Raw genomic sequence first — 27,299 nt, 5'->3', positions numbered from 1 at the left:
CACGTGTATAATTGGATTTCATGGTGTATGTGTGAAATTTTGTGTGCATTGTTTCCTTCTTTTCAGTTTAAAGTGTTTAACAATGCTGCTTCGAGTCATCATATCGGAAAGTGAAATCCGACGTCTCACAATTGAAAATGTCCCTGCAAGTGTTGAGGAGCTATATGCAGTTTTAAGAACAAACCTTGGACTGAGAGGACAGTTTATTTTACAGTTTGAAGATCCAGAATTCAACAATCAGTTGTGCAACATGACTGACATCAAAAATCTTCCAGTGGAGCGAGCAACATTAAAAGTACTGTTCACTGCTGATGCCACCCTGTCCTGTTCTACATTGGACACATGCAGCCGGTCATCTCCAGGTAGTGGGAGTTCATTGGAATGGCTTGAACCTTTCCTGATTCCACAGTTCTCACATGATGTCGAACTTTTGCTGAAAGAAGCAAATTGTAGGTATGCAAAGGATGGTTCTGTGATGATTATTCCAAAAGCTGTGAAGACTGATATTCTTGATTCTCTGGCAGACAGTATGTCAAAGATTAGTGCGTATCCTGAAAGACATCACTATGAGAGTGTAGCCAAAGGACTAATTGAGAAGCATCCTTGTCTTAAGGAGCCAGGGTTTGGAAAGGGTTGGTACTCGTGGTTTCACAGCCTTAAATTTAAAATGGGAAACTATCGGCAAAAACTAAGTGCAGCAGGATGCCTAGAGGTGGTAGTTAACAAAAGGAAAATTGGTGATGCAAAAGGGAAACGTCTAAAGAAATCAAAAAAGGGTGAAGTAAATTATTTACCAGATTCACTGGAAGGACAAAATTCAGAAAATGCAGAGGAGAAACGCAAGATGATGGTGCTTGAAATGCAGAAGAAAAATCCTTATCTTCAGCTATTGGATGAACTGATGACTCTTACATTTTCACAACGGAGACAAGAGATCATAGGTGATGAGCCGCTTATTGCAGAGGTCTTCAACAGATGGCCAGGCTTCTTCACCGAGAGACAGGTAGTCACGTGCTATGTCGGATAATGTGTTCAGAAGTGCTGTACGTAGCTATTATTTAATGTCTGTGTCTTCTCAGATTCAGGTGGAGTTCAAGAGAGTTGTCGCCATAGATCTTTACCAGTGTTTTCTTGATGGACTTGATGCTCTGGTGCGAAGACTGCTGGAGGTGTACAAAGTAGCAGCCAAGTCTGGAAAGAAGCAAGCACTCAAAGACATTTTGGACTGCCTTGAAAATGATGTAAGTGTTTGATCTGAAGAAAGTAAAATACAACAATTTTGTCAACACTTTGAATATTACAGTATACTTTTTCTGTAGAACACAAATGAGAGAAGAAGAACTGCAGCTTTGCTTGGTCTGCCTTACTACCTGTCTGAAGAGCCAGCAAATGTGGTCAGGATGTGTGATGTAAGACTAACTTTCACTGTAAAGCAGAACTGTGGTTGCATGCACACATTTAATATCAGTGTATGAGTAATGAATGAGTAATGAAGTATTTAAAGTCACTGTAACAACAAAATCAGTATTACTATAGCCTATCACAGATACTGTATTGGTTCTATATTGGCAATACATTGCTTAGGTGGGTGTTTCTCATTTTTAGTTCTTGGGTTACCATTAGAATTTAACCCTCTATGGGACTTTGTCATGTATAAATTACAAAGGAGAAAAAAACATTTTAAAATGTTTTTTAAACCTTAAACCAATCAAATTTTGTTTTAAGTCTATCACATGACTTCCACTTTAGCCAATAAAATTGAAGAATTTCATCATTTGCCCAAACTTTTTGGTATCTAGGGGAAACAAGTGACACAGTTCCATGCTTTCGGCCACACAGTAGATAGGTGCCATGGTAAGATCATTTTGCAGTAGAAAATGTATTTAGATTCCTTCTCAAAAAATCATGCTTGTAGGTTAATATGATTACTAACATCTTTATTCATTTTAACAGTAGTTTATTAAAATTAAAGGCTTTTTTTGACTAAAAGAACATATGTCATGCAGAAATGACAAAGTACCATTAGGGTATACAATTTTACAATAAAGTGTTAGCATTGCAGCAACTACATTTTCAGATATAACGAACAGTTTTGTCTTTAGGATACCAGTATATTTTATGGAAGGAAGAGAAAACAAGCTCTACCTATTCCTGAGGGTAGTGAAGACAGTGAGGGTAGCAGCTCAGATGATGAGGTCATTGTAAATATGCCAATGAGACAGGACGAGCTGTATAGTGATGCGTCCGAAGAGAGTGAGACTGAAGATGAGGGTCAGGATGAAGGTCAGTCAGGTGCAGCAAGTCGTAGGCTGCTATGGAGGACACATGCTTGTGTTCACTATCCTGCCCCAATCTGGGGAGGTCAACTTCCATCTGTGTCCAATAGTATACGGCGCGAGACTGGGAGACTCTCTCACCATGGCTCTCTCATCCTGGCTGCACCGCGCTGGTGAAGTTCCGTTATAGTCTCACGTGATAGGAATTTCTAAATAAAAGTAATTATTTTTATTTTTTTTTTTTAGCAAATTTACCGTTTCTACATAAATAACTACATATACTACTTATACCTTCACTCTTTGTATTTACGAAACATCCTACATGGCATTATAAGGATGTTTGCAAAGGATTTGAAAACTTCAATGCACATTAAACTTAATGTTTTGCAGATAAAATTCAGGTAGAAATACATGAAAACACACAAACAAAATATTTCCATTTAGAACTTTATTTTTTGTAAAAGCCGCATGGCTTCCCCTCTTTAAACACTGTTCAATTTACAGTTGATTGGTATTCCCAATTTGTCAAGCATCATTGTTCCCATGCGAAGTTTACAATGCAGAGAACTTAACAGGCTATTCTTAAATGTTTTCCTCTCCATAAAGTAACTTTATGAACATATACACTGCCAATACAAGACTAGAATGTAAGATTCGTTTGTCTACAAAAACGAGGTATTTTAACTTACACTAAACGCTGGCGTCGGCCATCGTTTTGCACACGAACGAGCATGCGCGAGATCAGGAACGCGTTTGTGCCATGGCCAGGCAGCCACGCACACGCAGCCACGGGGAGGTGGTCTCTTTTCTCGAGCCGTACCCTCCTCTCTGTGTCAGAGGTCTTCTCTCCAACTCAATATTTCAGGCAGATGTTCACCCCCGAGTGTCTTCGGCACATTGTTGAGCAATCTAACCTTTACTCTGTGCAAAAAGACATCAACTCACCTCTGAATTGTTCTGAGAAGGAGTTAGAGCAGTTTATTGGGATTGCTTTTCACATGTCTGTCTATGGGATACCAGCAACACGAATGTGCTGGCAGGCTGGCACACGCATTGACAAGATAGCAGATGTAATGCCTATGCGAAGATGGGAGCAAATCAAAGCTAACCTACATTTCAATGATAACAGTCAGGACCTCAGCCCTGCAAACCTGTGCAGAGATCCACTGTTTAAGCTGAGACCATTGCTCAGTTTTGCGCTTGACAGCATGAACAATATTCCAATGGATGAACATCTCAGTGTAGATGAACAAATAATTCCTTACAAAGGAAAGAGTTGCCTGAAATTATACAACCCAAGCAAGCCCCATAAGTGGGGCTACAAAGTGTACGTGCTTTGTGACTCCAAGGGCATTGCATATAATTTTGAGTTTCACACAGGTAAGATCCAACCAGTGAATGGGATGCCTGATCTTGGTGCCAGCAGCAACATAGTCCTGAGAGTGGCATCCATTATACCACAAGAACAAAACTTCAAACTATATCATGACAACTGGTTCACAAGCACAGGCCTTGAAATAGAAATGGCAAAGAAGAAAATCTACTGTCTTGGCACTGTGCGAACCAACAGACTGAAGGGTTGTTTAATGAAAACTGACAAAGATCTGAAGTCAGTGGGTCGTGGAGCTTTTGATGAAAGAGTTGCCACTTATGAAGGTGGGCAGCTCATTGCCACCAAGTGGCATGACAACCGCACAGTCACTCTGTTGAGCACATTTGCAGGGGCCCATCCAACTTGTACCGTGAAGAGATGGGACAGGAAGCTGAGAGAGGTCAGAGATGTGCAATGTCCGTCTTCTGTAATGCTCTATAATAAGAACATGAGAGGGGTGGACCTGATGGATTCACTGATTGCCCTGTACCGTACAAAGATACGATCTCGAAAGTGGTACTTGCGTATTTTCTTTCACCTCATGGACATGCTCTGCGTAAACGCATGGCTTCTCTATCGCAGAGACTATGCATGTGTGCAAAGAGGCAAAGAAGAGCTTGGACTGAGAGAGTTCAAGATGTCAGTGGCTGAAGTGCTCTGTAAGCAAGGGGCAAGCAGTCATCTGAAACGTGGCCGACCCAGCTCTGTGGGGTCTGACGTGAAGCGGAAGAGAAAGAGAGAGTCAATGCCACAACAAGAGGTTAGGAAAGATGGCACTGCTCACTGGCCATACTATTCAGACAAACAAGGTCGCTGCAAGAAGGAGGGCTGCACAGCTCAGACCAGAGTAATGTGTGAAAAATGTGGAGTACATTTATGCTTCACACCCAAGAATAACTGCCTAAAGGAATTTCATACATGAACTCCAAGTCCAAAGTTCTGTGATGACAAATAAGTTGAAAGAGATGGTTCCATTATTATATGAATTTGAAAGATTGTTATAAAGTTGATAGATGGTTTCATGATAGACATTATAGGAATAGTTCAAGATTACAATACTTTCTACAATAGTAACCTCCATCACATATAGGTGTTGATGCAATGAACTTACTTGTAACTTAAATATTTTTTAAAAAGTCATTCCAGACCAAAAAGTCTATAAATGTTGAAAGCATTGTTTAGTTTTATATTTTCAAGTTGTTATGTTATCTTACATGTAATCAAATGAAATATAAATGACAACACAAACTGGAAAAACTTTATCCCTAATGGGTCACAGTCTTTTATAAATGACGTCTGACCAAAATAAAGGTCAAAGGTCAAAGTTCAGAAAATAAAATTGCTTATTGTTTTTAGGCTTAGAGACAAATAAAATAACTATTTGTTGAAATTTAAAAACTGTTCTTTCATAATTACTCCCACAGTTAATATTTCAAAAATGAAAACTGGGTTATGATAGAAATTTGAATAGACTTTATAGTGTGTAAACGTTGCACTTGTGGATAAAATGGTTACGGTCATTTTTTCTTATTTTGAAGGCTCATGCTGAGACACTGGATGTGGCTATGAGGGGAATGCTGGTTGGCCTGCTGATAGGCTATGAAGGTGTTCTACAGGAGGCCTTGCCTCAGGAGATCTTTAACGTGGCAGTTGTGGCTGAGGACACTATTGTACTACACAACCTCAAAGATGTGCCATGCAGCTTTGCCATACTTATGGGCATGAATGTTACAAAACTGCTTCAAGAACCTTTACTGCATAACTTGAGTGCCTCTTTGTCATAAACAAGAAAAAAACATGTCTTGTGCAACAGACATTGTCTAATAGTCTAACAGGGTTACTGGGAACTTCACCCCATTTTCACATCATTATCTATTGTGATACGATCCCCAAGTTCACTTCCTTATGAAGACATTTGCAGTGCAATTATAAAACATCTCCACTTCTTCAATCTGTTTTTATAAATATATTCAAAGTTTTTTATTTTATTTTAACCTAGATGGTGTTATAATGTTATTATTTACACCAAAGTGACAAAAGGCAGAGTTTAATGAATAAGTGCGTTTACATCTTCTGGAATGCTACATTTGCTTTATTCATTTTAATTCATTTGAATTGTGGTAAGGGTTAGTTTCTTTAGTTTCCTTCTGATTATTTTTAAATGTTATGCTCAAGTTATTTTAGAAGCTTCATGACTGGTATTGTGTCCAGATTGTGTACAGTAAAAATTTCTTCTAAGACAGGCACAGTTAACATGCAGGTGTGATGTGATGGAGAGATGGAGGCACTTGTCTCATGTGGTGAAGTGAATGGAGGTTCTTAAAGGTTTCTCTTTTAATGTGAATGTAGCTTAGCATAAGGTACTGTTCTGTAATACTGTTCTGTAATATTGTTTCTGTTCTGTAAGATGGTTTTTTAACATTGTTTTGTGATATTGTTTTGTATTCTGTAGAATCTGGGATTAAAGTCTCCATGATTGTATTTTTACTTGTATGTTTGGAGATTTTTAATAGTAGCATTACCAATAAGATCTAGAGGAGTACTGCTCCCTCACCCAGTGCAACACACCTCATTCTGCTCATGAAGAACTGAATAAATAGCTGAGGTGCTGAATTTGATGTTGCAGCACATGGTCACCACTAGATGGCGGATCGAGGCAAAAAAATGTGTGTATTTCTGCATTAAAGCTTTGTTTGCTATGTACAAGATGCTCATACTAGATACAGGGGGTCAGGTTCAGAGTTGGAAAGAGTACTGAAAAATTGTAATTGAGTAAAAGTATCATTACTTTGCCTAAAATCTACTCAGAGTAAAAGTAAAATTACCCATCTCAAAATTTACGCGAGTAAAAGTACAAAATTACTTCATTTAAAATGTAATTTATGTACTTAAGTTACTTAGTTATTTTCAGTTATTTAATGCATGGATGAATCATGAACCAAAATCAGCACAAGTTGTTTTAATTGATTTCAAAGCGTATTTAAGTGCACATCCACACTTGCAAAAGATCAGCTGGGCTCAGGAACATACATCCTCACAGCACAAGGACAGTCACAACCTGTACCATAAAGTGCAAACTATTTTCAGTCCTATTGTCCAACGGACAACACTATTATAAGAATAAAGAAATTTAAATTACAAATTATTCAAAAAACAAAATGCATACAAAATTAAGTGCCCACAAGATGCCACAAATCAAACTAAAACATAACAGGATTCCACTACTCACAATAAAATGCCCACAGGATCCCACATCAAAAATTTAAAAATGCTCATAGGATCCCACAATTTAAAAGTAAGTGCTCACAGGATCCAACTATTCACAATAAAATGCCCACAGCTTGCCACAGCTCAAAATATGGGCAGTCATGGTCCTGTGGTTAGGGAACTGGTCTTCTGACCGGAGGGTCGTGGGTTCGATTCCCAGACCTGAGGCCATGACTGAGGTGCCCTTGAGCAAGGCACCTAACCCCAACTGCTCCCCGGGCGCCGGGTTAGGGCTGCCCACCGCTCTGGGCATGTATGCACCACAGCCCCCTAGTAATCACTGGTGGGTGTGTGCAACGTTTGTGGCAGCTGGAAGTGAGGAGGTGGACGCATGTGCTGAGCAGAGCAAGGTGTTTTGAAGGGCAATCCAAAATCAGGGTCATATAAACAGGCAAGGGTCAAATCCAGGAGAGAGTCATTCATATTTAATACAACTAACCAAAACCAACAATAACAAGACTTATATACAGGAATCACTGGACAGAACTATGAACCACAGAGATGTTACCAATCTAATGACCAGCACAGACTGCACAGAAACCAGGGATAAAATACAGGGGAAATCAAGGGAAACCAAGTACAAACACCTGTGAACACTAATGGGGGGCAGGGTTACAAACAATGAGTGAACAGAAACACACTGAAACCAGACTCAATGAATTTCAAAATAAGAGTACAAACAGGGAGGCAGGACTGACAGTGTGTGTGTTGACTGCACAGATGGGTTAAAAGCGGAGGACAAATTTCGGTGTAAAATAGCACAATTGACAAAATATGGCACATTTAAAATAAAATATAAAATGACCACAGGATCCCACATCTCAAAATAAAACAAAATATGTACAGGATTCCACTATTTAAAACGCTCACAGGATCCAACTATTCAAAATACAGTGCGCACAGGATTCCACTTTTCACAGTAAAATGTCCACAGGATCCCACAGAACATGATAGATAGAAGATTTAAAGATAGAACAATCTCATCCTTTTGGAAATAAGTGCACCAGATTATGACCTGATTATGAGACAATGGAAAGGGCGCGAGCAAGGCAAGGCCACGCAATTGGCCTTCAGTTCTGGGACTCAGAAGTTTAAATTTCTGCCCGCATTAAATTTTTCACCATCAATATTTTTTTTGCTCAGTAATGTGAGGGCGTTCAAAATTAGTGAAGTAAAACTACTTGGGTCAAAATTTACTCAAGTAAAAGTAAAAATTACACATTTCAAAAACTACTCAGAAAATTACAAATTACTCATAAAAAGTACTCAATTACAGTAATGTGAGTAAATGTACTTAGTTACTTTCCACCCCTGGTCAGGTTATAGTTATAGTAACAGCTCTAACCCCAGCTGTAGAGCGTCAGGTTGTAGTTATAGTAACAGCTCTAACCCCGGCTGTAGAGCGTCAGGTTGTAGTTATAGTAACATCTCTAACCCCAGCTGTAGAGCATCAGGTTGTAGTTATAGTAACAGATATAACTCCAGCTGTAGAGGGTCAGGTTATAGTTATAGTAACACCTCTAACCCCAGCTGTAGGGTGTCAGGATGTAAATGTCACAGAGACAAACCTGAAGGAAGAGAAAGTGCGTTGAACCCTGAAAGTGGAGTATGGTGGTGAATGGTGACCACATTAATGGTGTGAAGTTAAGATTAAATGTTTTATCTATGTACTGCTGTTAATTCTTAGTGTTCCTTTAAGTTTGTTTCTGCTGTTTCTTTCAGCCAATCATCGTTTAAGATGATCATCCTGATGTCTTTGTGAATAAAGACTCTCTCCTGCTCTTTGAATGTGTGACCACGTGTTAATAATTATGACACTCATGGATGATGGTCATACCTGCACTTTTCTGAACCCTTCAGGACATCACTCAGTAACAGCTGGATGACTGTAGCTGATTTTAGATGAAGGCCAATTTACTGTAAATACATCTGCAGTCTTAAATGAAACAATCATACAGATTATTGTGTACATACTTAAGCAAAAAGGTATTAAAAACAAATTTTACACTTTTTCCAAAACTTGTCCAGTTGTTTTTAACTAGCATCTATTCTGTATACAATATTTCAAGTCAATACACTTAATAATTTTAATACACAGACGCTCACCATGTTTAAATGTTACAATTACTGTATTCATTTCATTCCAAAGTTGTGGATATTTTGCTTCGGGTGTAATGCCTTGTCTGCTCTCAGCAGTTAGCTTACAACAATAACACCTCAATGCGAAGACCTTTTCGAGCAAAACATGAAAACATCCAGACAACAAGTCAGTCAAGTACCCAAGGTATTGCCTACTCTTTTTTATCGGTTTACATATTCTCTCATTGATGTAAAGCCACTCATTATTTCTTTTTTCTTGTGAATCCTGTGCATTATTTTTTAATGGTCACCTTCCTTTATAGATTAGTATAGATACAATAAGACCAATTTTACTGATTCACAGTACAATTGTACAAAATACACACATGTAACATATCTCTATATTTTTTTCAGGGCCAAGACAACAAATGATTGACAGAGCATTGGTGAATATGACTGTTAAGGATTCACAGCCTTTCACAATAGTGGATGATGTTGGATTGGAGTAGTGGATGGTTGGTGGCCACCAGGTCCCAACAAGGCTGTGATGTCAGCAAGGACGTGGTGAAGTCAAGTTTTGGGCCGAAATGATGGGGAGAGAGCTGGTAGGCTCCTTTAGGGTCCCTGAAGGTGTAAAAGTGACCTCGGCAAAGTATATAGTTTCTGACTGACCACTTTCTTCCATGGCACAAAAAGAAGAACCATGCCTTCTGAAGCAAAATCATCTTCATGCATGACAATGTACCATCTCATCCTGCAAAGAATACCTCTGTGTCCAGCCCCGTCGACAGGGGGGGACAACCGGGTCTGTTGTCCCGGGCCCTAGGGCCAGGGGGGCCCATCAAAGATCCCAGCAATTTATTTTTTATTTAAAGTCTATAATTTTAAATAATCTTAAAATCTTTCATTAATATAAAATTATGTACTCATAATAAGCTCAATGGCTCAAATATATATGTTTTTTACCTATCTGCATATTTTCCATTAAGTGCATACACCCCCACCTCCCACTGGAAAATGGTTTGATCCAGCACCGACTGTAGCCGGCCGGTATCCGCCCAACAGCGGGAAATACAGTGGTGGATAGTTAAAGTAAATACAGAAATCTGGAGCGCAGAAAAGAAAGGAAAAACATTTACCTGACGAATTTTAAAGTTGCATTGTGTTCCAGGTTTGAAAAGTGCTGGAATTTAGGGTAAAGTACTTGAAAATGCTTGAAATTGTAACTACTTCGTTTCACAACAAATAGCTGTCTGACTGAACAGTTCTCGTGAAGACGTTAAGATTGGGCGTTTTGAAAATAAACAACCATTAAATAATGTGATAAAAAGCGAATTATTTCGAATCATTTCGAGTATATGTATAAATATTTAACTTAATTCATTTTAACGTGCTGGACAATATTGAAATGGACCTTTAAAGTGACGTACACGTGCTTTAATTCCACCTTATAAAGGTTTATGAACCCTACAAACATGACTTTGTTCATTGCGCTGAAGCGCGGCGCGCACGAAGTTACAAAATTCGAGAGGTGCACGACCTCGCGAACCGACAGCGCGCGAGGCCCTCGCGCACGGGCGGAGCCACTGCGATTACGTCATTTTCGCGCGAACCCTCGCGCTGGGGGGGGGGGGGGGGGGGGGGGGGGTACATGAATCTTTCTTGTCCCGGGCCCCAGCAAGACTGTCAACGGGCCTGTCTGTGTCATTGGCTGTTATGGGCATAAAAGGAGAGAAACTCATGAGGTGTGACCACAATCTTCTCCTTTTGAGCTTTTTTATATTTTTGAAGAATATACTGTTATAATTGGGAGATTTGTTCAATAAAATTCAATTTATACTCTTATAGGTGATGACTTATTATACTGGCTCATTTGCCTCGACCAGTTAGAAAAATCAGGGAAAATATTATTTACATAATTATTTGGAATGCAGTGTAAAGTACATCGTCCTGGTGTGCTGATCTGTACTCCAACATTTGACCAGTTCCTTTGAATGCATCAAAGTCAATGTAGACTATTGGAGATATAGCCAGGGGAAGTATCATAATGCAATGACAATACAGTGTAATTCATAATGTATAAATGCAAACTGGTATTTATTTTCAGTGTATTAGTTGCTACCAAGTAATGTTTCGATTGTTATAAGACATTCAAGCGTGATGTGAGTGTAACAAACTAAAGACAAAAAACACTAAAAGGTCTGTTTGTGTTGTATTGCTTTTAATCTTTGTTTAGACCATTTATAGACTTTCAGAAGAGTCAAAAACACCACCATGGTTTCCATGGAGTCCCAGTTAAAACATTTATGCACATTTCACCTCAGCTTTAGTCACATATTAAAAACTAATAAAATTATTGAAACACATTGAAATTTCAGGCCTAATATTTTTCCAAAAGGAATCCAAAAAACACAGTAACTTGTATGTTCACTTTGCAAGCAAGTATAGACCATGCTTTCTGTAGGTCACGGAATAGAGGTGATGCTGATATTTTAAGGAGGCATCATGTTTAGCCCCGCCTCCCTGTCAATCATGTATCACTTTTTAGTCTGTTCAGTCACGCCCCATGTTACTTCCCCTTCAGCTGTGTCTCATTGGTAATTTATTTCTGGTATTTAATAGTTGGTGTTCAGTCTTTGTGGGTAATTGTAAAGTCCATCCATGCATCCATTATCTACCGCTTATCTGGAGCCGGGTCGCGGAGGTAGCAGTCTAAGCAGGGAAACCCAAACCTCCCTCTCCCCAGACACCTCAGCCAGCTCCTCGGGTGGAACACCGAGACGTTCCCAGGCCAGTCGAGAGACATAGTCTCGCCAACGTGTTCTGGGTCTTCCTCTGGGCCTCCTCCCCGGGGGACATGCCTGGAACACCTCCCTAGGAAGGCGTCCAGGGGGCATCCGAAACAGGTGCCCAAGCCACCTCAACTGACTCCTCTCGATGTGGAGGAGCAGCGGTTCTACTCCGAGCTCCTCCCGAGTGACCGCGCTTCTCACCCTATCTCTAAGGGTGCGCCCAGCCACTCTGCGGAGGAAACTCATTTCGGCCGCTTGTATCTGCGATCTCGTTCTTTCGGTCATTACCCAAAGCTCATGACCATAAGTGAGAGTAGGAACGTAAATCGACCGGTAAATCGAGAGCTTCGCCTTTTGGCTCAGCTCCTTCTTCACCACAATGGACCGGTAGAGTGACCGCATTACTGCGAAAGCTGCACCAATCCGTCTGTCGAGCTCACGCTCCATTCTTCCCTCACTCGTGAACAAGATCCTGAGATACTTAAACTCCTCCACTTGAGGCAGGACTTCTCCACCCACCTGAAGGGAGCAAGCTACCCTTTTCCGGTCGAGAACCATGGCCACGGACTTAGAGGTGCTGATTCTCATCCCAGCTGCTTCACACTCGGCTGCAAACTGCCCCAATGCATGCTGAAGGTCCTGGCCTGAAGCTGCCAACAGAACAACATCATCTACAAATAGCAGAGATGAAATCCCGTGGCCTCCAAACAGGACTCCCTCCGGCCCTTGGCTGCGCCTTAAGATCCTGTCCATAAAAATTATGAACAGGACCGGTGACAAGGGGCAGCCCTGACGGAGTCCAACATGCACCGGAAACAGGTCCGACTTACTGCCGGCCATGCGAACCAAACTCCTGCTCTGATCATACAGAGACCGGACAGCCCTTAATAGAGGACCCCCGATTCCATACTCCTGGAGCACCCCCCACAGAATACCATGAGGGACACGATCGAATGCCTTTTCCAGATCCACAAAACACATGTGGACTGGTTGGGCATACTCCCATGAACCCTCGAGCACCCTATGAAGGGTATAAAGCTGGTCCAGTGTTCCACGGCCAGGACGAAAACCGCATTGTTCCTCTTGGATCCGAGGTTCGACTATCAGCCGAACTCTCATTTCCAGTACCCTAGAGTAGACCTTACCAGGAAGGCTAAGAAGTGTGATACCCCAATAATTGGGGCACACTCTCCGGTCCCCTTTTTTAAAAAGCGGAACCACCACCCCAGTCTGCCACTCCATAGGAACTGTCCCAGATTGCCATGCGATGTTGCAGAGGCGTGTCAACCAAGACAACCCCACCACATCCAGACACTTAAGATACTCAGGACCAATCTCATTCACTCCCGCTGCCTTGCCACTGGGGAGTTTGCGAATCACCTCAGTGACTTCGGCTTGGGTAATGGATGGGTCCACCACTGAGTCGTCAGTCTCCGCTTCCTCCATGGAAGACATGACAGAGGGATTTTGACAGAGGGATGAATACCTCAAAGTATTCCTTCCACCGTGCGACAATATCCTCAGTCGAGGTCAACAGCTCCCCACCCGCACTGTAAACAGTGTTGACAGAGTACTGCTTATCCCTTCTGAGGTGCCGGACAGTTTGCCAGAATTTCTTTGAGACCGACCGATAGTCCTCCTCCATGGCCTCACCAAACTCTTCCCAGCTCCGAGTTTTTGCTTCTGCCACTGCCTGAGCCGCCGCACGCCTGGCCTGCCGATACCTATCAGCTGCCTCGGGAGTCCCAGTGGCCAACATGGCCCAATAGGACTCCTTCAGCTTGACGGCATCCCGTACTTCCGGTGTCCACCATCTGGTACGGGGATTGCCGCCGCGACAGGCACCAGTGATCTTGCGGCCACAACTCAGTACAGCAGCTTCAACGATAGAGTCGGAGAACATGGTCCACTCAGACTCCATGTCCCCCGACTCCCTCGAAAGCTGGGAGTAATTGTAAAGTGATGGTGCATATGGTGAAACTTATTGTGAAAGTAAAAATTATGGTGATTGTGGTCTTGTGCAGTCTGTTGTGTATTGGAAGTCAAATTTGGTTAATCTTTTAATATCTCTGTTTTGTTCATGGCTTCTCGTGTCTGTAGATGTCCATTTGTGTAGTTTGTTATCTAAGTTTTAGTGTTTGGTTATATGTCAGGTTACTGGTTGAGTCTGTGTCTTGTCTTTATGTCTAATGATTAGTTGGTCATATCTGTGTTAGCCTGTTAGTTCCGTTAGTGTTATCATGCCTCATTGTGCTTGTGCTGTTCGTGCGTCTACTGTCAATTTGTGTGCAACCCCGTAGGTTCAAAGTGAAACTGCTCCAAATCTATATGTATATGTGGTTTTTCATATATTCACCTCTGTGTTGTTATCCAGTAACGTTTGTCCTGCCCCAATTACTAACTATTATCTCTTATGTGCTGATCCATATTTACACTAGGGCTGAACGATTTTGGAAAATAATCTAATTGCAATTTTTTATCTATAAATTGCGATTGCGATTTAAAATGCCATTTTTTTCCACTGCTTCCAGCTCAGCTGAAACTCTGTTTCGGCATCTTTTCTACAGCTCAGGTACAGGGTTGCCAACTTTTCAAGATCACTTGGAGTGAGACTTGAACCTGGAGTGGGTGGCGAACGTAATTTGTTGTTGTGGGGGGGGGAGGGGGGCACGTAACGGAATTTGCGGGGGGGGGGGGGGGGGGTAGGCAAACGTTATCAGGGCGGTGTTAAATGGACAAAATTTAAGTATTATTATATCGCGATCAATCGATCGCCTGTGGTTGGCACCAGAGCGAACTAGTAACTTTTTAGTCTAAGACGCTCAATGCGTGAGAGTTGCAGGTATAGCAACTTGGCTAAAATATGTGCATGAGGGCATTTGGTAGTGCATATCCAGTGTGTTTAACAAAGCCATGAAGCTGGGATTGTTCACCATATTAACGGGCATCATGACCTTCGCTATGAACTCCGTTACTGCCCGAGTTATTTCAGCGTGCCGCTTCGAATTATATCCATAAGGAGTTATACTTTCAAACAGTTCAGTCAGTGATCCCTGTCGGCTGGTACTTGGCGTATTTGAAGATGCAGCACTGGTCGTTGGCATTTTAGCCCTGCAAATATCATACAAGGCTTTGTGGTGTTTTTTTTAATGCTGAAGAAGGTATGTAGTGTTACCTCGCGTCATAGCAACAGTAGCAAGGCACGTTTTGCAGGGTACCTGATGTTGAGCAGCATCTTTTTTAAAGCCAAAGTAATACCACACAACTGATGTGCTGCCCCTCTTTGGTATTAGACTTTCAGTTGTGTCAGCTTCTGTTGAGCCTGAAGCCATTGTGCAACAAGTTAAAGTGCGCTGTGTTAACTTCACTTCTCCACCTCCCTTTCTCCTGCTCGGGTTTGCTCCGTTCGTCCTCGGCTCGGCTTGCTCCCAAGTCACGTGACCAGTTTAAATCACAGCCTGTGCGATTAGAGAATCGCGTTTTGAAATATCGCGAGATTATCGCAAATGCAATTAATCGTTCAGCCCTAATTTACACTAATCATTCTTAACCAAGCAGGGACACTGATGCATGTGAATACTCCAGTTAGCCTGCTGGCCATGGAGAGTGAAAACATAAAGAAACTAAAATCATTCATGACTGATGAGGAAACGTTCAAACGTCTGTGCTCAGAGTTTCCCACTACTGTTTACTGCAGATCACATGTAGTCTGTCCAACATGTTTTATTCGGTACTAATACAGTGCAGTATTAGTGCAAAGCAGAAAATTTACAGTAAGCTAGAACTGCAGCTAAAAGTTTCTGACTTACCACACTGAGCAGTGTTATGGTTTCATTCCTGTGTGAATGTGCTGGTGTTGCTGGTGTTGCTGGAGATGTCTCTGTGTAGTAAAACTCTTCCCACACTCTGAGCAGTGATATTGCTTTTCTCCTGTATGAATGCGCTGGTGCAGTTGAAGACTTCTCTGTTCAGTAAAACTCTTCCCACACTCTGAGCAGTGATATGGCTTCTCTCTGTGTGAATACGCTGGTGTTGGTTCAGATGACTCTGTCTAGTAAAACTCTTCCCACACTTTGAGCAGTGATATGGCTTCTCTTCTGTGTGAATGCGCTGGTGTTTTTTGAGACTACTCTGTTCAATAAAATTCTTGCCACACTGAGCAGTGATATGGCTTCTCTCCTGTGTGAATGCTCGCATGTGTTTTGAGACTACTCTGTCTAGTAAAACTCTTCCCACACTCTGAGCAGTGATATGGCTTCTCTCCTGTGTGAATGCGCTTGTGCAGTTGAAGTTTACTCTGTTGAGTAAAACTCTTCCCACACTCTGAGCAGTGATATGGCTTCACACCTGTGTGAATGTGCTGGTGCAGTTGAAGATGACTCTGTTGAGTAAAACTCTTCCCACACTCTGAGCAGTGATATGGCTTCTCTCCTGTGTGAATGCGCTGGTGTTTTTTGAGATTACTCTGTTGAGTAAAACTCTTCCCACACTCTGAGCAGTGATATGGCTTCTCTCCTGTGTGAATGTGCTGGTGCAATTGAAGATGACTCTGTCTAGTAAAACTCTTCCCACACTCTGAGCAGTGATATGGCTTCTCTCCTGTGTGAATGCGCTGGTGTTTTTTGAGACTACTCTGCAGAGAAAAACTCTTCCCACACTCTGAGCAGTGATATGGCTTCTCCCCTGTGTGAATGCGCTTGTGCAGTTGAAGATTACTCTGTTGAGTAAAACTCTTCCCACACTCTGAGCAGTGATATGGCTTCACACCTGTGTGAATGTGCTGGTGCAGTTGAAGATGACTCTGTTGAGTAAAACTCTTCCCACACTCTGAGCAGTGATATGGCTTCTCTCCTGTGTGAATGCGCTGGTGTTCGATGAGATGACTCTGTCTAATAAAACTCTTCCCACACTCTGAGCAGTGATATGGCTTCTCTCCTGTGTGAATACGCTGGTGTTCATTGAGATGACTCTGTCTAGTAAAACTCTTCCCACACTCTGAGCAGTGATATGGCTTCTCTCCTGTGTGAATGCGCTGGTGTTTTTTTAGATTACTCTGTTCAGTAAAACTCTTCCCACACTCTGAGCAGTGATATGGCTTTTCACCTGTGTGAATGCGCTGGTGCAATTGAAGATAACTCTCTCTAGTAAAACTCTTCCCACACTCTGAGCAGTGATATGGCTTCTCTCCTGTGTGAATGCGCTGGTGTCCTTTGAGACTACTCATTTGAGTAAAACTCTTTCCACAGTCTGAGCAGTGATATGGCTTCTCTCCTGTGTGAATGCGCTGGTGATTTTTGAGAGTACTCTGTGCAGTAAAACTCTTCCCACACTCTGAGCAGTGATATGGCTTCTCTCCTGTGTGAATGCGCTGGTGCAGTTGAAGACTACTCTGTTGAGTAAAACTCTTGCCACACTCCGAGCAGTGATATGGCTTCTCCCCTGTGTGAATGCGCTTGTGCAGTTGAAGATTACTCTGTTGAGTAAAACTCTTGCCACACTCTGAGCAGTGATACGGCTTCTCTTCTGTGTGAATGTGCTGGTGTACGTTGAGATGAGTCTGTGTAGTAAAACTCTTCCCACACTCTGAGCAATGATATGGCTTCTCTCCTGTGTGAATGCGATGGTGTTTTTTGAGATGACTGTGTTTAGTGAAACTCTTTCCACAATCTAAGCAGTGGTACCTTTTCTCCTTTTTCATGTTTACTGCTTTCAGCTGTCTGACATACTCCTCATAGATCAATGTGTTTATGTAGTTTATGTGTTTAGGAAAGTGGACAGCATTAATTCCTAGAGGAACAAGACATTGCAAATTCATTGTGAGATGAAGATGAAACAATCATGACAAAGAACAGTTTGGGCTCTGCATAATGCTAAAGACATTCATTCTAAAGCATGGGTTAAATCAAGAAATGTTCATTTGACTGAAAATTTTTCCTGGCAAAAGACAATGCCAGCAATTACTGAGAATGTGGTGTAGTTGGGACACAGCCTTTTTTGCCTAATACTATACAACGAACACATTTATAAAGTATATTAATCTAAACAGCCTGTGTAAAGAAAGAAGAAAAGAAGCAACAAAATGCAACACCTGAGCAATACATAAGTATTTATATAATGGAGTTATCTGGGGGTCCTACTCCAGAAAATTATTTAAAGATCAAGTCAAATTTAGTGAATCCTGGTGAGTTTTAAAAGGTATGAAGCTCTCTTGGTTTTATCAGATTCAGTATCGCAAAAACATATGCAGTTAGATTACCTGCTTTAAGTAGGTATGTTACAAAAAAATTTAAAGTCCAAATATGGCAATTTAAATTACACCACTGAATAGAGTGTTTAAATACAAACAGAACAACACCATCCATGTTAAAATAGGTTAGAAATAAAAGTTACGACATTTTAACAGGAAGAAAAATGCGCCTTTGTGATTGGTGTAGCGATCTTCAATATAAATAACCTCTATATTTCACTACAAATTCAAATAAAATTCAATATGCAGTCAATTTATAGTATGGACATGACATTATAATATTCAAAATGAATGAATGAATATTTAATTATTAATCTTTATATTAATTAATAAATAAGTTTTAATAGTGAAAAAAAAAACAATTTCTATTAATATTAAGAGAAAATGTTGTAACCTAAAGATTCTGTTAAAACAATTACACACAATATGTTTAAAACAGGCATGTACACATGATTATTTATTTATTTATTAAATTATCAGATACAAGACAACTCAAAGAAATTATGCAAATAAAGTTTAAAGAATTACAAGTATTATGATTATAGTAAGTTTTAATATATTCATAAAATATTTTATATTATGTATTTGTTTATTAGGACATAAATTATGTGCTTTTGTTCATGAATTATGCCTTACGCAGTATGTTACAAGTGGCCATGATGAACCAGATCATCTGATCACCTGTACCGGCTCAAAAAAAACACTTTCTTATATTTCTGATAAAAATGTAACTTCATCAGAAGAAAGATATAATACTGAATTTATCTTACATCTACCTCTGATGCTCTTCTGATGTCTGAAATACACAGGCGTTCCTCGGGTTACGACGTCGATTCGTTCCTACGGATAAACAGATTTTTGGTGTAAGTCGGAACATACGTACAAACTGTATGCAAATAACGTACTGTATGCAGTTATCCTATCCTAACCTATCCTGACGCCTCCTCGGTCTCAAATAGTCTTGTTGTTAGATGGACATGTTTCAATCATGACCACATTACATGAAATAGTTGCAATGTATGGAAAAGCTCCTCCTACTTTTTAAATTGCCCCTTCCAATACTTTACCCGGGAAAAGCAGTTATACTGCAGAAGAAGGCACGATTTTGTCAGTGCTGCCTGGAACTATAAGGATGCAAGGTGAGTCTTGTTTTTTTGTTTTAATTGGTTTAATTGTTTTATAGTTTATAGTATGTGGACTATTAAAGTCGATGCTGTGTTTACAGAGAAAGGTGCACCCCACCACACGTTTAGTCATTAGTATTAGCATGTAAGCTAAGCTATTGCTAGACTCTATAGTAGCTTTACATGGCGCCTCACAATTAATTTCAAGAATGCCTAATTCCCTTTTATCATTCCGCCCTGCTTTGACCCACCTTGTGTTTGTGTGTTAATTGGTTGTATTTAAATTTAAGCAGTGCTTTAAGTTGGTTGGTAATCACCATTACCCAATAACAGCACTTTAAATATGCTATACTGGGACTTTTTTCCCACCGTGGTGGTTGCACCCACACATGCTCGCTCTGGCCCATCACAGTGTGCTCTTGTCGCATGAAGCTGAACGATTAACACATGGTAGATTGCACCCTCTTTTAATGTCCTATAGAATAAATACTGTAAGTGCTAATATTATTTTCTTCCAGGTGCTCTGCTAACTGCGGTCACGCCACCTGCACTTCACAACAGCTCGGTCGCGCTATCTACACTGAAAACTCACTTACGCGCATACATTATACCGGTATTACGGTAGCGCATTGGGAAAGGACGCAGAGATTGAAATGCTATAAATCAGTGGTTCTCAAACTGTGGTACGCGTACCACTGGTGGTACGCAGAGCACCCCGCGGTGGTACGCCAGATGAGCTCGGAAAATAAAAGATGCTTTGAGTTTTTTTTTTTTTTTTTTTTTTTTTACACAACACATTTTTTTAATTAAAACAGAATTATGACAAGTCCTGAAATTCAGAAACTAAAAGGGATGACTCATATTATTTGCGGAGAAAATGTCGCTAAACAGCTCGATCTGGTGCATCTTTCAAACGACACAGTCACTCGCAGAATTGATGAAATGGCGAACAACGTCAGACAAACATTGACAGAGAGAATTAAAATGAGTAAATGCTTCTCACTGCAGTTAGATGAATCCATAGATGTCGCAGATTTAGCCAACTTGCTCGTTTCTGTGCGATCTGAGTATGAGGGCATGTCGCACGAAGACTTTTTGTGCTGTAAACCAACCACTACCAACACGAACTACAGGAGAACTACATTATAACATATGTGTGTAATGAGCAGGGTTGCCAACTTTCACGCATTGAGCGTGAGACACACGCATTTGACCGTCTTCACACGCCACACATCCGATTTCTCACGCCGACAAAAAAAAATCTAGTTTATTTACCTCTGATCCACATCTATGATTCAATGAGTTACTAGTTCGCTCTGGCACCAACGACCGCGATATAATACTTATCTTGTGTCCATTTTACATCCTCCCGGTAACAATTTACGTTCGCTAGCCCCCCGTCAACAACTTAAACTCGCCAAACAGCTTTTTCTTTTTTTTTTTTTTTTTGGGGGGGGGGGGGGGGGGGGGGTACGTGGAGGTTTTTCGTTTGACAGTTGGTGGTACTTTGTGTAAAAAGTTTGAGAACCACTGCTATAAATTGATCTTCTGTACTTATCTGAATAACTAAAGGTGCTCATATTTTGTTTTTCAGTTATTTTTGTTATAAGTGTGGGAATTTTAAGTCATATGATACCAAACTCAAATAAGAAATTGGCAAAATCCTGATAAATGATTATTCGGTTGCTTATGTTCACTATTTGGGGTTCTGTAAAATACACAAATCAAATTGTTATTAAACCAGTCCATCATATTCTTGAAGAATACTTCCTAATGTATCATTGCTGTGATTTGCAAGTGATTTTACTGTAGCATTTTGGAATAAGAGGCTGGCAAAACTCTGATACATGACAATTTGGTTGCTTTTATTCACTATTTGGGACTATAAAATACACAATTCAAATTATCAAATTCCTCCACTACATTCTTGAAGTAAACTTACTAATGTATCATTCCTGTGATGTGTTTTACTGTAGCATTTTAAAACAACATGATGACAAAATCATGTTAAATGACGATTTGGTTTTATTTACTATTTGGGGCTGTACAAAATACACAATTCCTATTGTATAATTCCTGTGATTTACAAGTGTTTTTACATGACAATTTGGTTGCTTATGTTCAGTATTTAACATGATTTTGCCATGTTATTTCAAAATGCTACAGTAAAAACACTTGTAAATCACACTATTGATACACTATAGTGTTGTTCAAGAATATGGTGGAGGAATTTGATAATTTGATTTGTGTATTTTATTGAGCTCCAAATAGTTAAAATAAGCAACCGAATCATTACGTATCAGGAGTTTACCATCATGTTATTCCAAAATGATACAGTAAAAACACTTGTAAATCACAGGAATGATACATTTCAAGAATGTGTATTTCAAGAATATAGTGGAGTAGTTTAATAACAATTTGATATGTGTATTTAATAGAGCCCCAAATATTGAAAATAAGCAAATGAATTGTCATGTATCAGGATTTTGCCATCATGTTATTTCAAAATGCTACAGTAAAAACACATACAAATCACAGGAATTATACAATCGGAAGTGTATTTTAAGAATATGGTGGAGGAATTTGATGATTTGTTTTTTTTATTTTATTGAGCTCCAAATAGATAAAATAAGCAACCAAATTGTCATGTATCAGGAGTTTGCCATTATGTTATTCCAAAATGCTACAGTAAAATCACTTGTAAAATCACAGGAATTATACATTCATAAGTCTACTTCAAGAATATAGTGGAGTAATTTGATAACAATTTGATATGTGTATTTAATAGAGCAAATATTGAAAATAAGCAACCAAATCATTATGTATCAGCAATTTGCCATCTTCTTATTTGAGTTTGGTATCATGACTTAAAATGCCCAACAATTAAAATAACTGAAAAGCAAATTATGAGCATTTTTAGATATATTTAATCAAGGTTCAGAACATCAATTCATGGGTTTTCAATGTCTGCACTTTTCCTCTGCATCGTTTCCCAAAGTGCTACCGTAATACCGCGTGTATTCGTGCAAGTGAGTTTTCAATGTAGATAGCACGACCGAGCGTTTGCAAAGTGCAGATGGCATGACCGCAGTCTCTGCTAGAATAATGCAATGAATGGCAAGCTTGCCTGTTTCAAAGGCTCTGTAGTATATGGTACGTATGAGTAGTTGGTTTTAAAAAAGTCAAACAATCATTTTCTTTAATGAATAGGAAAACAAATGGATTTATATTGGTTTGTGACTCAATTAACCATCATTAACACACATTTTAACCAGTTTTGTTCTGTTTATTAAACAAGAAAGGGTAAATACCACCTTAGATTAAACTTTAGTTTAGCTGCTTTTTGAGAACAATGTTAATTTGTAACAACAAATGTGCTTTTAGCCACAAGGCAAAGGCCCTGCTTTTACCATTAAAAAGCCAAGGCGCTCTGAAGTGAACTATAGCCCCCCCCCCCCCCCCCCCCCCCCCCCCCCCCATCCCACAGGAGAGACTGAGGAAACTTTAGAAACACTTCGAGTGGAACTTAAAATGAATATACATAAGAGGAATGGCAAAGAAACAGTGCATCGACAAATGGACAAGACGTTCTCATACAGAAGATTAAAGGTAGTTTGTGAAACACCTATGGTACAAGATTTCCAGGAACGGTGGCCTGCGCTCTTTGATGTGTTTGTAAAATGGTGATGAAAAATGTACTGAATTGAATTGAGTTGGTTCAGCCAAAAAAATAATTGTTGTCCATTTTTTCAGATAAATGCTGAATTCAAGAGAATCACCACTCTACCAATGCAGTCCTGGTTCCTTTCGCAGCTAGACATTCTGTCTTCCAAACTTATTGCTCTCTATAAGAAAGAGGTGGACTAATAGGCAAACAAGTGAAGTAAGATGAAAAAAAAAAAGATTAATTCATTTTTGATTAGGAAATGTAGTAATTTCAAATCTGTCCACACATCCTCTAGGAAGATGTCGACCATGGCGTGAAAGTGTTCTGAAGAGCCTTTGTGTGTACCTCAATGAAGACCCCGGACATCTGAGAGAGCATGTAGTGAGTATTATGAAACTGCTAGAATTTTTAACATTTCTAATAGTTGCATGACCTTTTTAATTATTTATTATACATATGATAATCATATCTGGCAACACTGATTACTGCTTCCTATAGACTGCATATATTGCTGAAAGGAAGTTTATCTGATGTGAAAATGTAAATCTGTCAATATGTGTTTGATAACTCTGGCTTTCTCAAGAACCCAGATGTGTGGCACAAAAATCAGAATTTTATTGAACTGAAAGTGAAAGTAGTCCATTAAATTGTTAAATTCAGTTTCAAACCAATGCATTCAATTTCAAATTATGCTCATGCAGATTTAATCTGAGGAATTCAAATTCAGTTTCTGCTAACACAAGTTTGTGATTTATCATCTAGATCAATTTTAAGCAGTTTACGTACTTTTAGCTTTTCTTAAAATGTGACTAATTATTGGTTAAAATAATTTTTATCAATGCCAACTAAATCTGAAAAAGTTAAATACAGTATTGCCTTCTAAGCTACTAATGTTTATGTGAATTAGTGAATTTTGCATTTAGCTCATATGGTCTGGTTGCTTTAGATTTATTTAAATCTTTTTTTTTGTCAGGGAGTAAGTGATACAACCTTTGAAGAATCAGTTGAGGAAACTACAGTGGGGATCTTCACGGTGTGTTTAGCTGCACTCGATATAATTTTCACATTTTACCAACTGAAAACATTTGTAAGAAATTGTGCAGTAAGGGGTATGGTGTTCCATAGAACACCCCAGAAAGTTGGCCCTTTATAAAAGATAGACATAACTTTGACTTGCGGGTCAATCGGTTGTGGAAGTCCATTTGAATTTTTTTTTTGTCACTTTTGTATCGGTATCTGAACAGACAGGTTATGTGGCATGCACTTTGTTTTTCTAATTTATGTCACACTGAAAAACCGGGAAATATCGGGTCTTTGGATTTAACCATATAAAATAAATAGATCCAAAACAATTAAATAACCTTCCTTGAGTAAACGTGATTTAATCAAATAAGGATAATTTGATCATGAGGGCGTTTGAATGTGCACGTTTCCAACGCCTTGAAGGAACATGATTAATTTATGTTTGCGGTGGTCTCCAGTCCTGAAGTGGCGCTACTGCTCAACTCAGGTTAAAAAGAGAAGAAGAAGAAGCCGGACCGAGTCGCTTGCGTCAGATCCATTCCAGCCAACCAGAGCCATCCAGCCTTTCTCTCCTCTCAACTCTGATCGCCTGAAATACCCGTAATCTCGCATTGTGAGAAGACTAACACAAATTAGGTAAGTCATTCATGTACTTTATTTATTGTAGCATTATCGCACTGTTCGTCAGTCTTTTATGTGTGGAAGCTGTTCCAAAGATGGAAGTTAAGCACTTTACTGTTATATTTAATCGCGCACTGTATTTAGCCATGCATTGACGTTATGCTAGCAAATTTCAGGCGCGTGTTATCGCATGGCCCATAGGTAGGGCGAGGTTAGCCTTGTTCATTTCGATAAGACAGAAAACTATGTACATGTGAGGTAAATAAAGGATGACTACATTAAAAACAACAATATCTAGCCATCTAGCAACACCTGACATCTAGCTAGCCATGGAACAACACCTGACATTTTTAGCGGGAAGGAAGGAGGGTCTGGTCCTCGCTGTGGGGGAGGGGAACATACGCTGTGTGGGTTTGCATGCATTGCACATGTTTCCGTGTGTGCTGGTGAAGCCAAATTTTCGATTTTCACGTCTTTCACACTGACTTATCACAGCCGTTTAATGCACATCTGCATGTTAACTTGTGATGATTACCAGATAAATCAGAGCATTCTTGCAAACAAAGACAAACCGCAGCTGACCTGACATTCATTCGTTTCTAGCTGGCGTGATCACTCGCCCGTTCGCTTACGTTCCCGCCAGACAACAACATTAATATGGCAAATGGGAGGCCATTTGCGCACGCGCATTTATTGATTTGGCGCGCTTTTCTCTCAGTCCTGAGGTAACTCCTCTGAGGGAAGTAAGTGTTCTCTTGCGCTCTGGGCGAATTCCATGTTAACTGTTATACATTGTTCAATATAATATTATACATGTATATTAATATTAGGAAGCTACTTGTATACATGACGAATGTTTTGAGCAGTTAGTTCTATTTTTTTGCACTGGGAAAGTGGATTAGTGGATTGAGGTAGCAGGCTACTGTAGCCGCTAAGGCGTTAGCAAGATTTGTTGGTTTTCTTTGTTCTTAACATACTAAAAGTATTTTATAATTTTTTTCTTTGTGTCAGGGTTTTTAAAATAGTCTTCTTGTTCTGCTATCTTTAATTTGAAAAAGGAAGGTGGGTTTTATGATTATGTTGTAATTTTTTCTTGGTTCTGTTGCGTTTGATGACTGTTATATTGAGATGGGGAACGCTACGCTGATGAGTGGGGGAGGGGCGGCTGTAGGAGCCGTGTCCAATATTTCGGCGGGAATTGGAAAAAGGCTTATTATATAATAATTTATATGTGTGTGTGTGTACATACATATATATATATATATATATATATATATATATATATATATATATATATATATATATATATATATATATACAGTTGTGATCAAATTTATTCAACCCCCACTGAAATAAAGTGTTTTGGCCAGTTTGACATTGATTTTGATCATTTCTGTCATCTTATTTACAATTATATCAAAGAGGCACTTATAAATTAGACAAACATAACATAATATATATGATGGAATAACCACAAATGTCTTTACTGTGCTCACATCATTATCAGTTTTATTCAACCCCCTAGTGACATTATTTTTTAGTACTTAGTACAACATCCTTTTCCAGTTATGACAGCTTTCAAGCGTGAAGCATAGCTTGACACAAGTGTCTTGCAGCGACCTATGGGTATCTTAGCCCATTCTTCATGGGCAAAAGCCTCCAGTTCAGTCACATTCTTAGGCTTGCGCACTGCAACTGCCTTCTTTAGGTCCCACCAGAGGTTCTCAATTGGATTTAAGTCTGGTGATTGCGATGGCCACTCTAGAATGTCCCAGCCTTTCATGTTCAACCATGCTCTAGTGGACTTGGATGTGTGCTTCGGATCATTGTCCTGTTGGAAGGTCCAACATCTCCCAAGCCGCAGGTTTGTGACTGACTCCATCACATTTTCCTCCAAGATCTCCTGGTACTGAAGGGAATTCATGGTACCCTGCACACGTTGAAGCTTTCCTGTACCATTAGAAGCAAAACAGCCCCAAAGCATAATTGACCCCCCGCCATGCTTCACAGTAGGCAAGGTGTTCTTTTGTTCATAAGCCTGGTTCTTCCTTCTCCAAACATAGCGCTGGTCCATTGTCCCAAACAGTTCTAATTTAGTTTCATCTGACCACAGTACACTGTTCCAAAACCTTTGTGGCTTGTCCACATGACTTTTGGCATACTGCAGTCGACTTTTCTTGTTCTTTGGAGTCAGCAAGGGGGTGCGTCTGGGCGTTCTGGCATGGAGGTCTTCGTTATGCAGTGCGCGCCTTATTGTCTGAGCTGAAACTTCAGTGCCCACATCTGACAGGTCTTTTTTCAGTTCCTTAGCAGTCACGCGGGGATTTTTCTCCACATTACGCTTCAGGTAGCGCACAGCAGTCGCGGTCAGGATCTTCTTTCTGCCACGACCAGGTAACGTTTCCACTGTGCCCTTTAACTTGAACTTGCGAATGATACTTCCGATAGTGTCTCTTGGAATATTTAACAACTTCGCAATCTTTTTATATCCATTGCCATTCTTGTGAAGAGCAATAACCTCTTCTCTTGTCTTCTGGGACCATTCTCTTGCCTTCACCATGCTTGGAAACACACCAGTAGATGTCTAGAAGGAGCTGAGTATCACAGTCCTTTTAAATCTGCCTAATTGGTGCTTATCATGCTTGATTGCTGCTCGTTGACATCCACAGATGTTTTCAATACCTGATGGAAAACACTGGAATGAACCTCTGTTCTTAGGAGTGGTAGTCGTAAAGGGGTTGAATAATTGTGTCAATGAAGAAATCACAAAAAGGCCATTTAATACTTTATGACAAAAAAAATTGATGCTATCTTAGTTGCATTTAGTTCTT

At 40.0% G+C, this 27,299-nt stretch overlaps 1 protein-coding gene and 1 pseudogene across 2 annotated transcripts in view; one reads left to right on the top strand and one right to left on the bottom strand.

The window, feature by feature from the left end:
- Positions 1-840: 840 nt before the first annotated feature.
- On the top strand, positions 841-5,586 carry LOC143510083 (uncharacterized). The gene is made up of 4 exons (XM_076999096.1): positions 841-1,003; positions 1,080-1,241; positions 1,320-1,409; positions 5,187-5,586. The coding sequence occupies exons 1-4, from the start codon at positions 845-847 to the stop codon at positions 5,430-5,432; spliced, it is 657 nt and encodes a 218-aa protein (XP_076855211.1). The 5' UTR covers positions 841-844; the 3' UTR covers positions 5,433-5,586.
- A 9,071-nt stretch (positions 5,587-14,657) lies between these two features.
- Positions 14,658-27,299, bottom strand: part of LOC143510071 (uncharacterized) — a 29,690-nt pseudogene continuing 17,048 nt past the window's right edge. The window contains exons 2-3 of the transcript XR_013129878.1: positions 18,810-18,873; positions 14,658-17,573 (exon numbers count right to left, since the gene is read on the bottom strand). The product of XR_013129878.1 is annotated as an uncharacterized LOC143510071 (transcript). The remainder of the gene's footprint in view (positions 17,574-18,809; positions 18,874-27,299) is intronic.

The sequence above is a fragment of the Brachyhypopomus gauderio genome, chromosome 3, assembly GCF_052324685.1.
Source record: "Brachyhypopomus gauderio isolate BG-103 chromosome 3, BGAUD_0.2, whole genome shotgun sequence".
Taxonomy (NCBI): Eukaryota; Metazoa; Chordata; class Actinopteri; order Gymnotiformes; family Hypopomidae; genus Brachyhypopomus; species Brachyhypopomus gauderio.
Note: the sequence above shows the minus strand (reverse complement) of the source record. Positions and strands in the feature narration are given on the sequence as shown.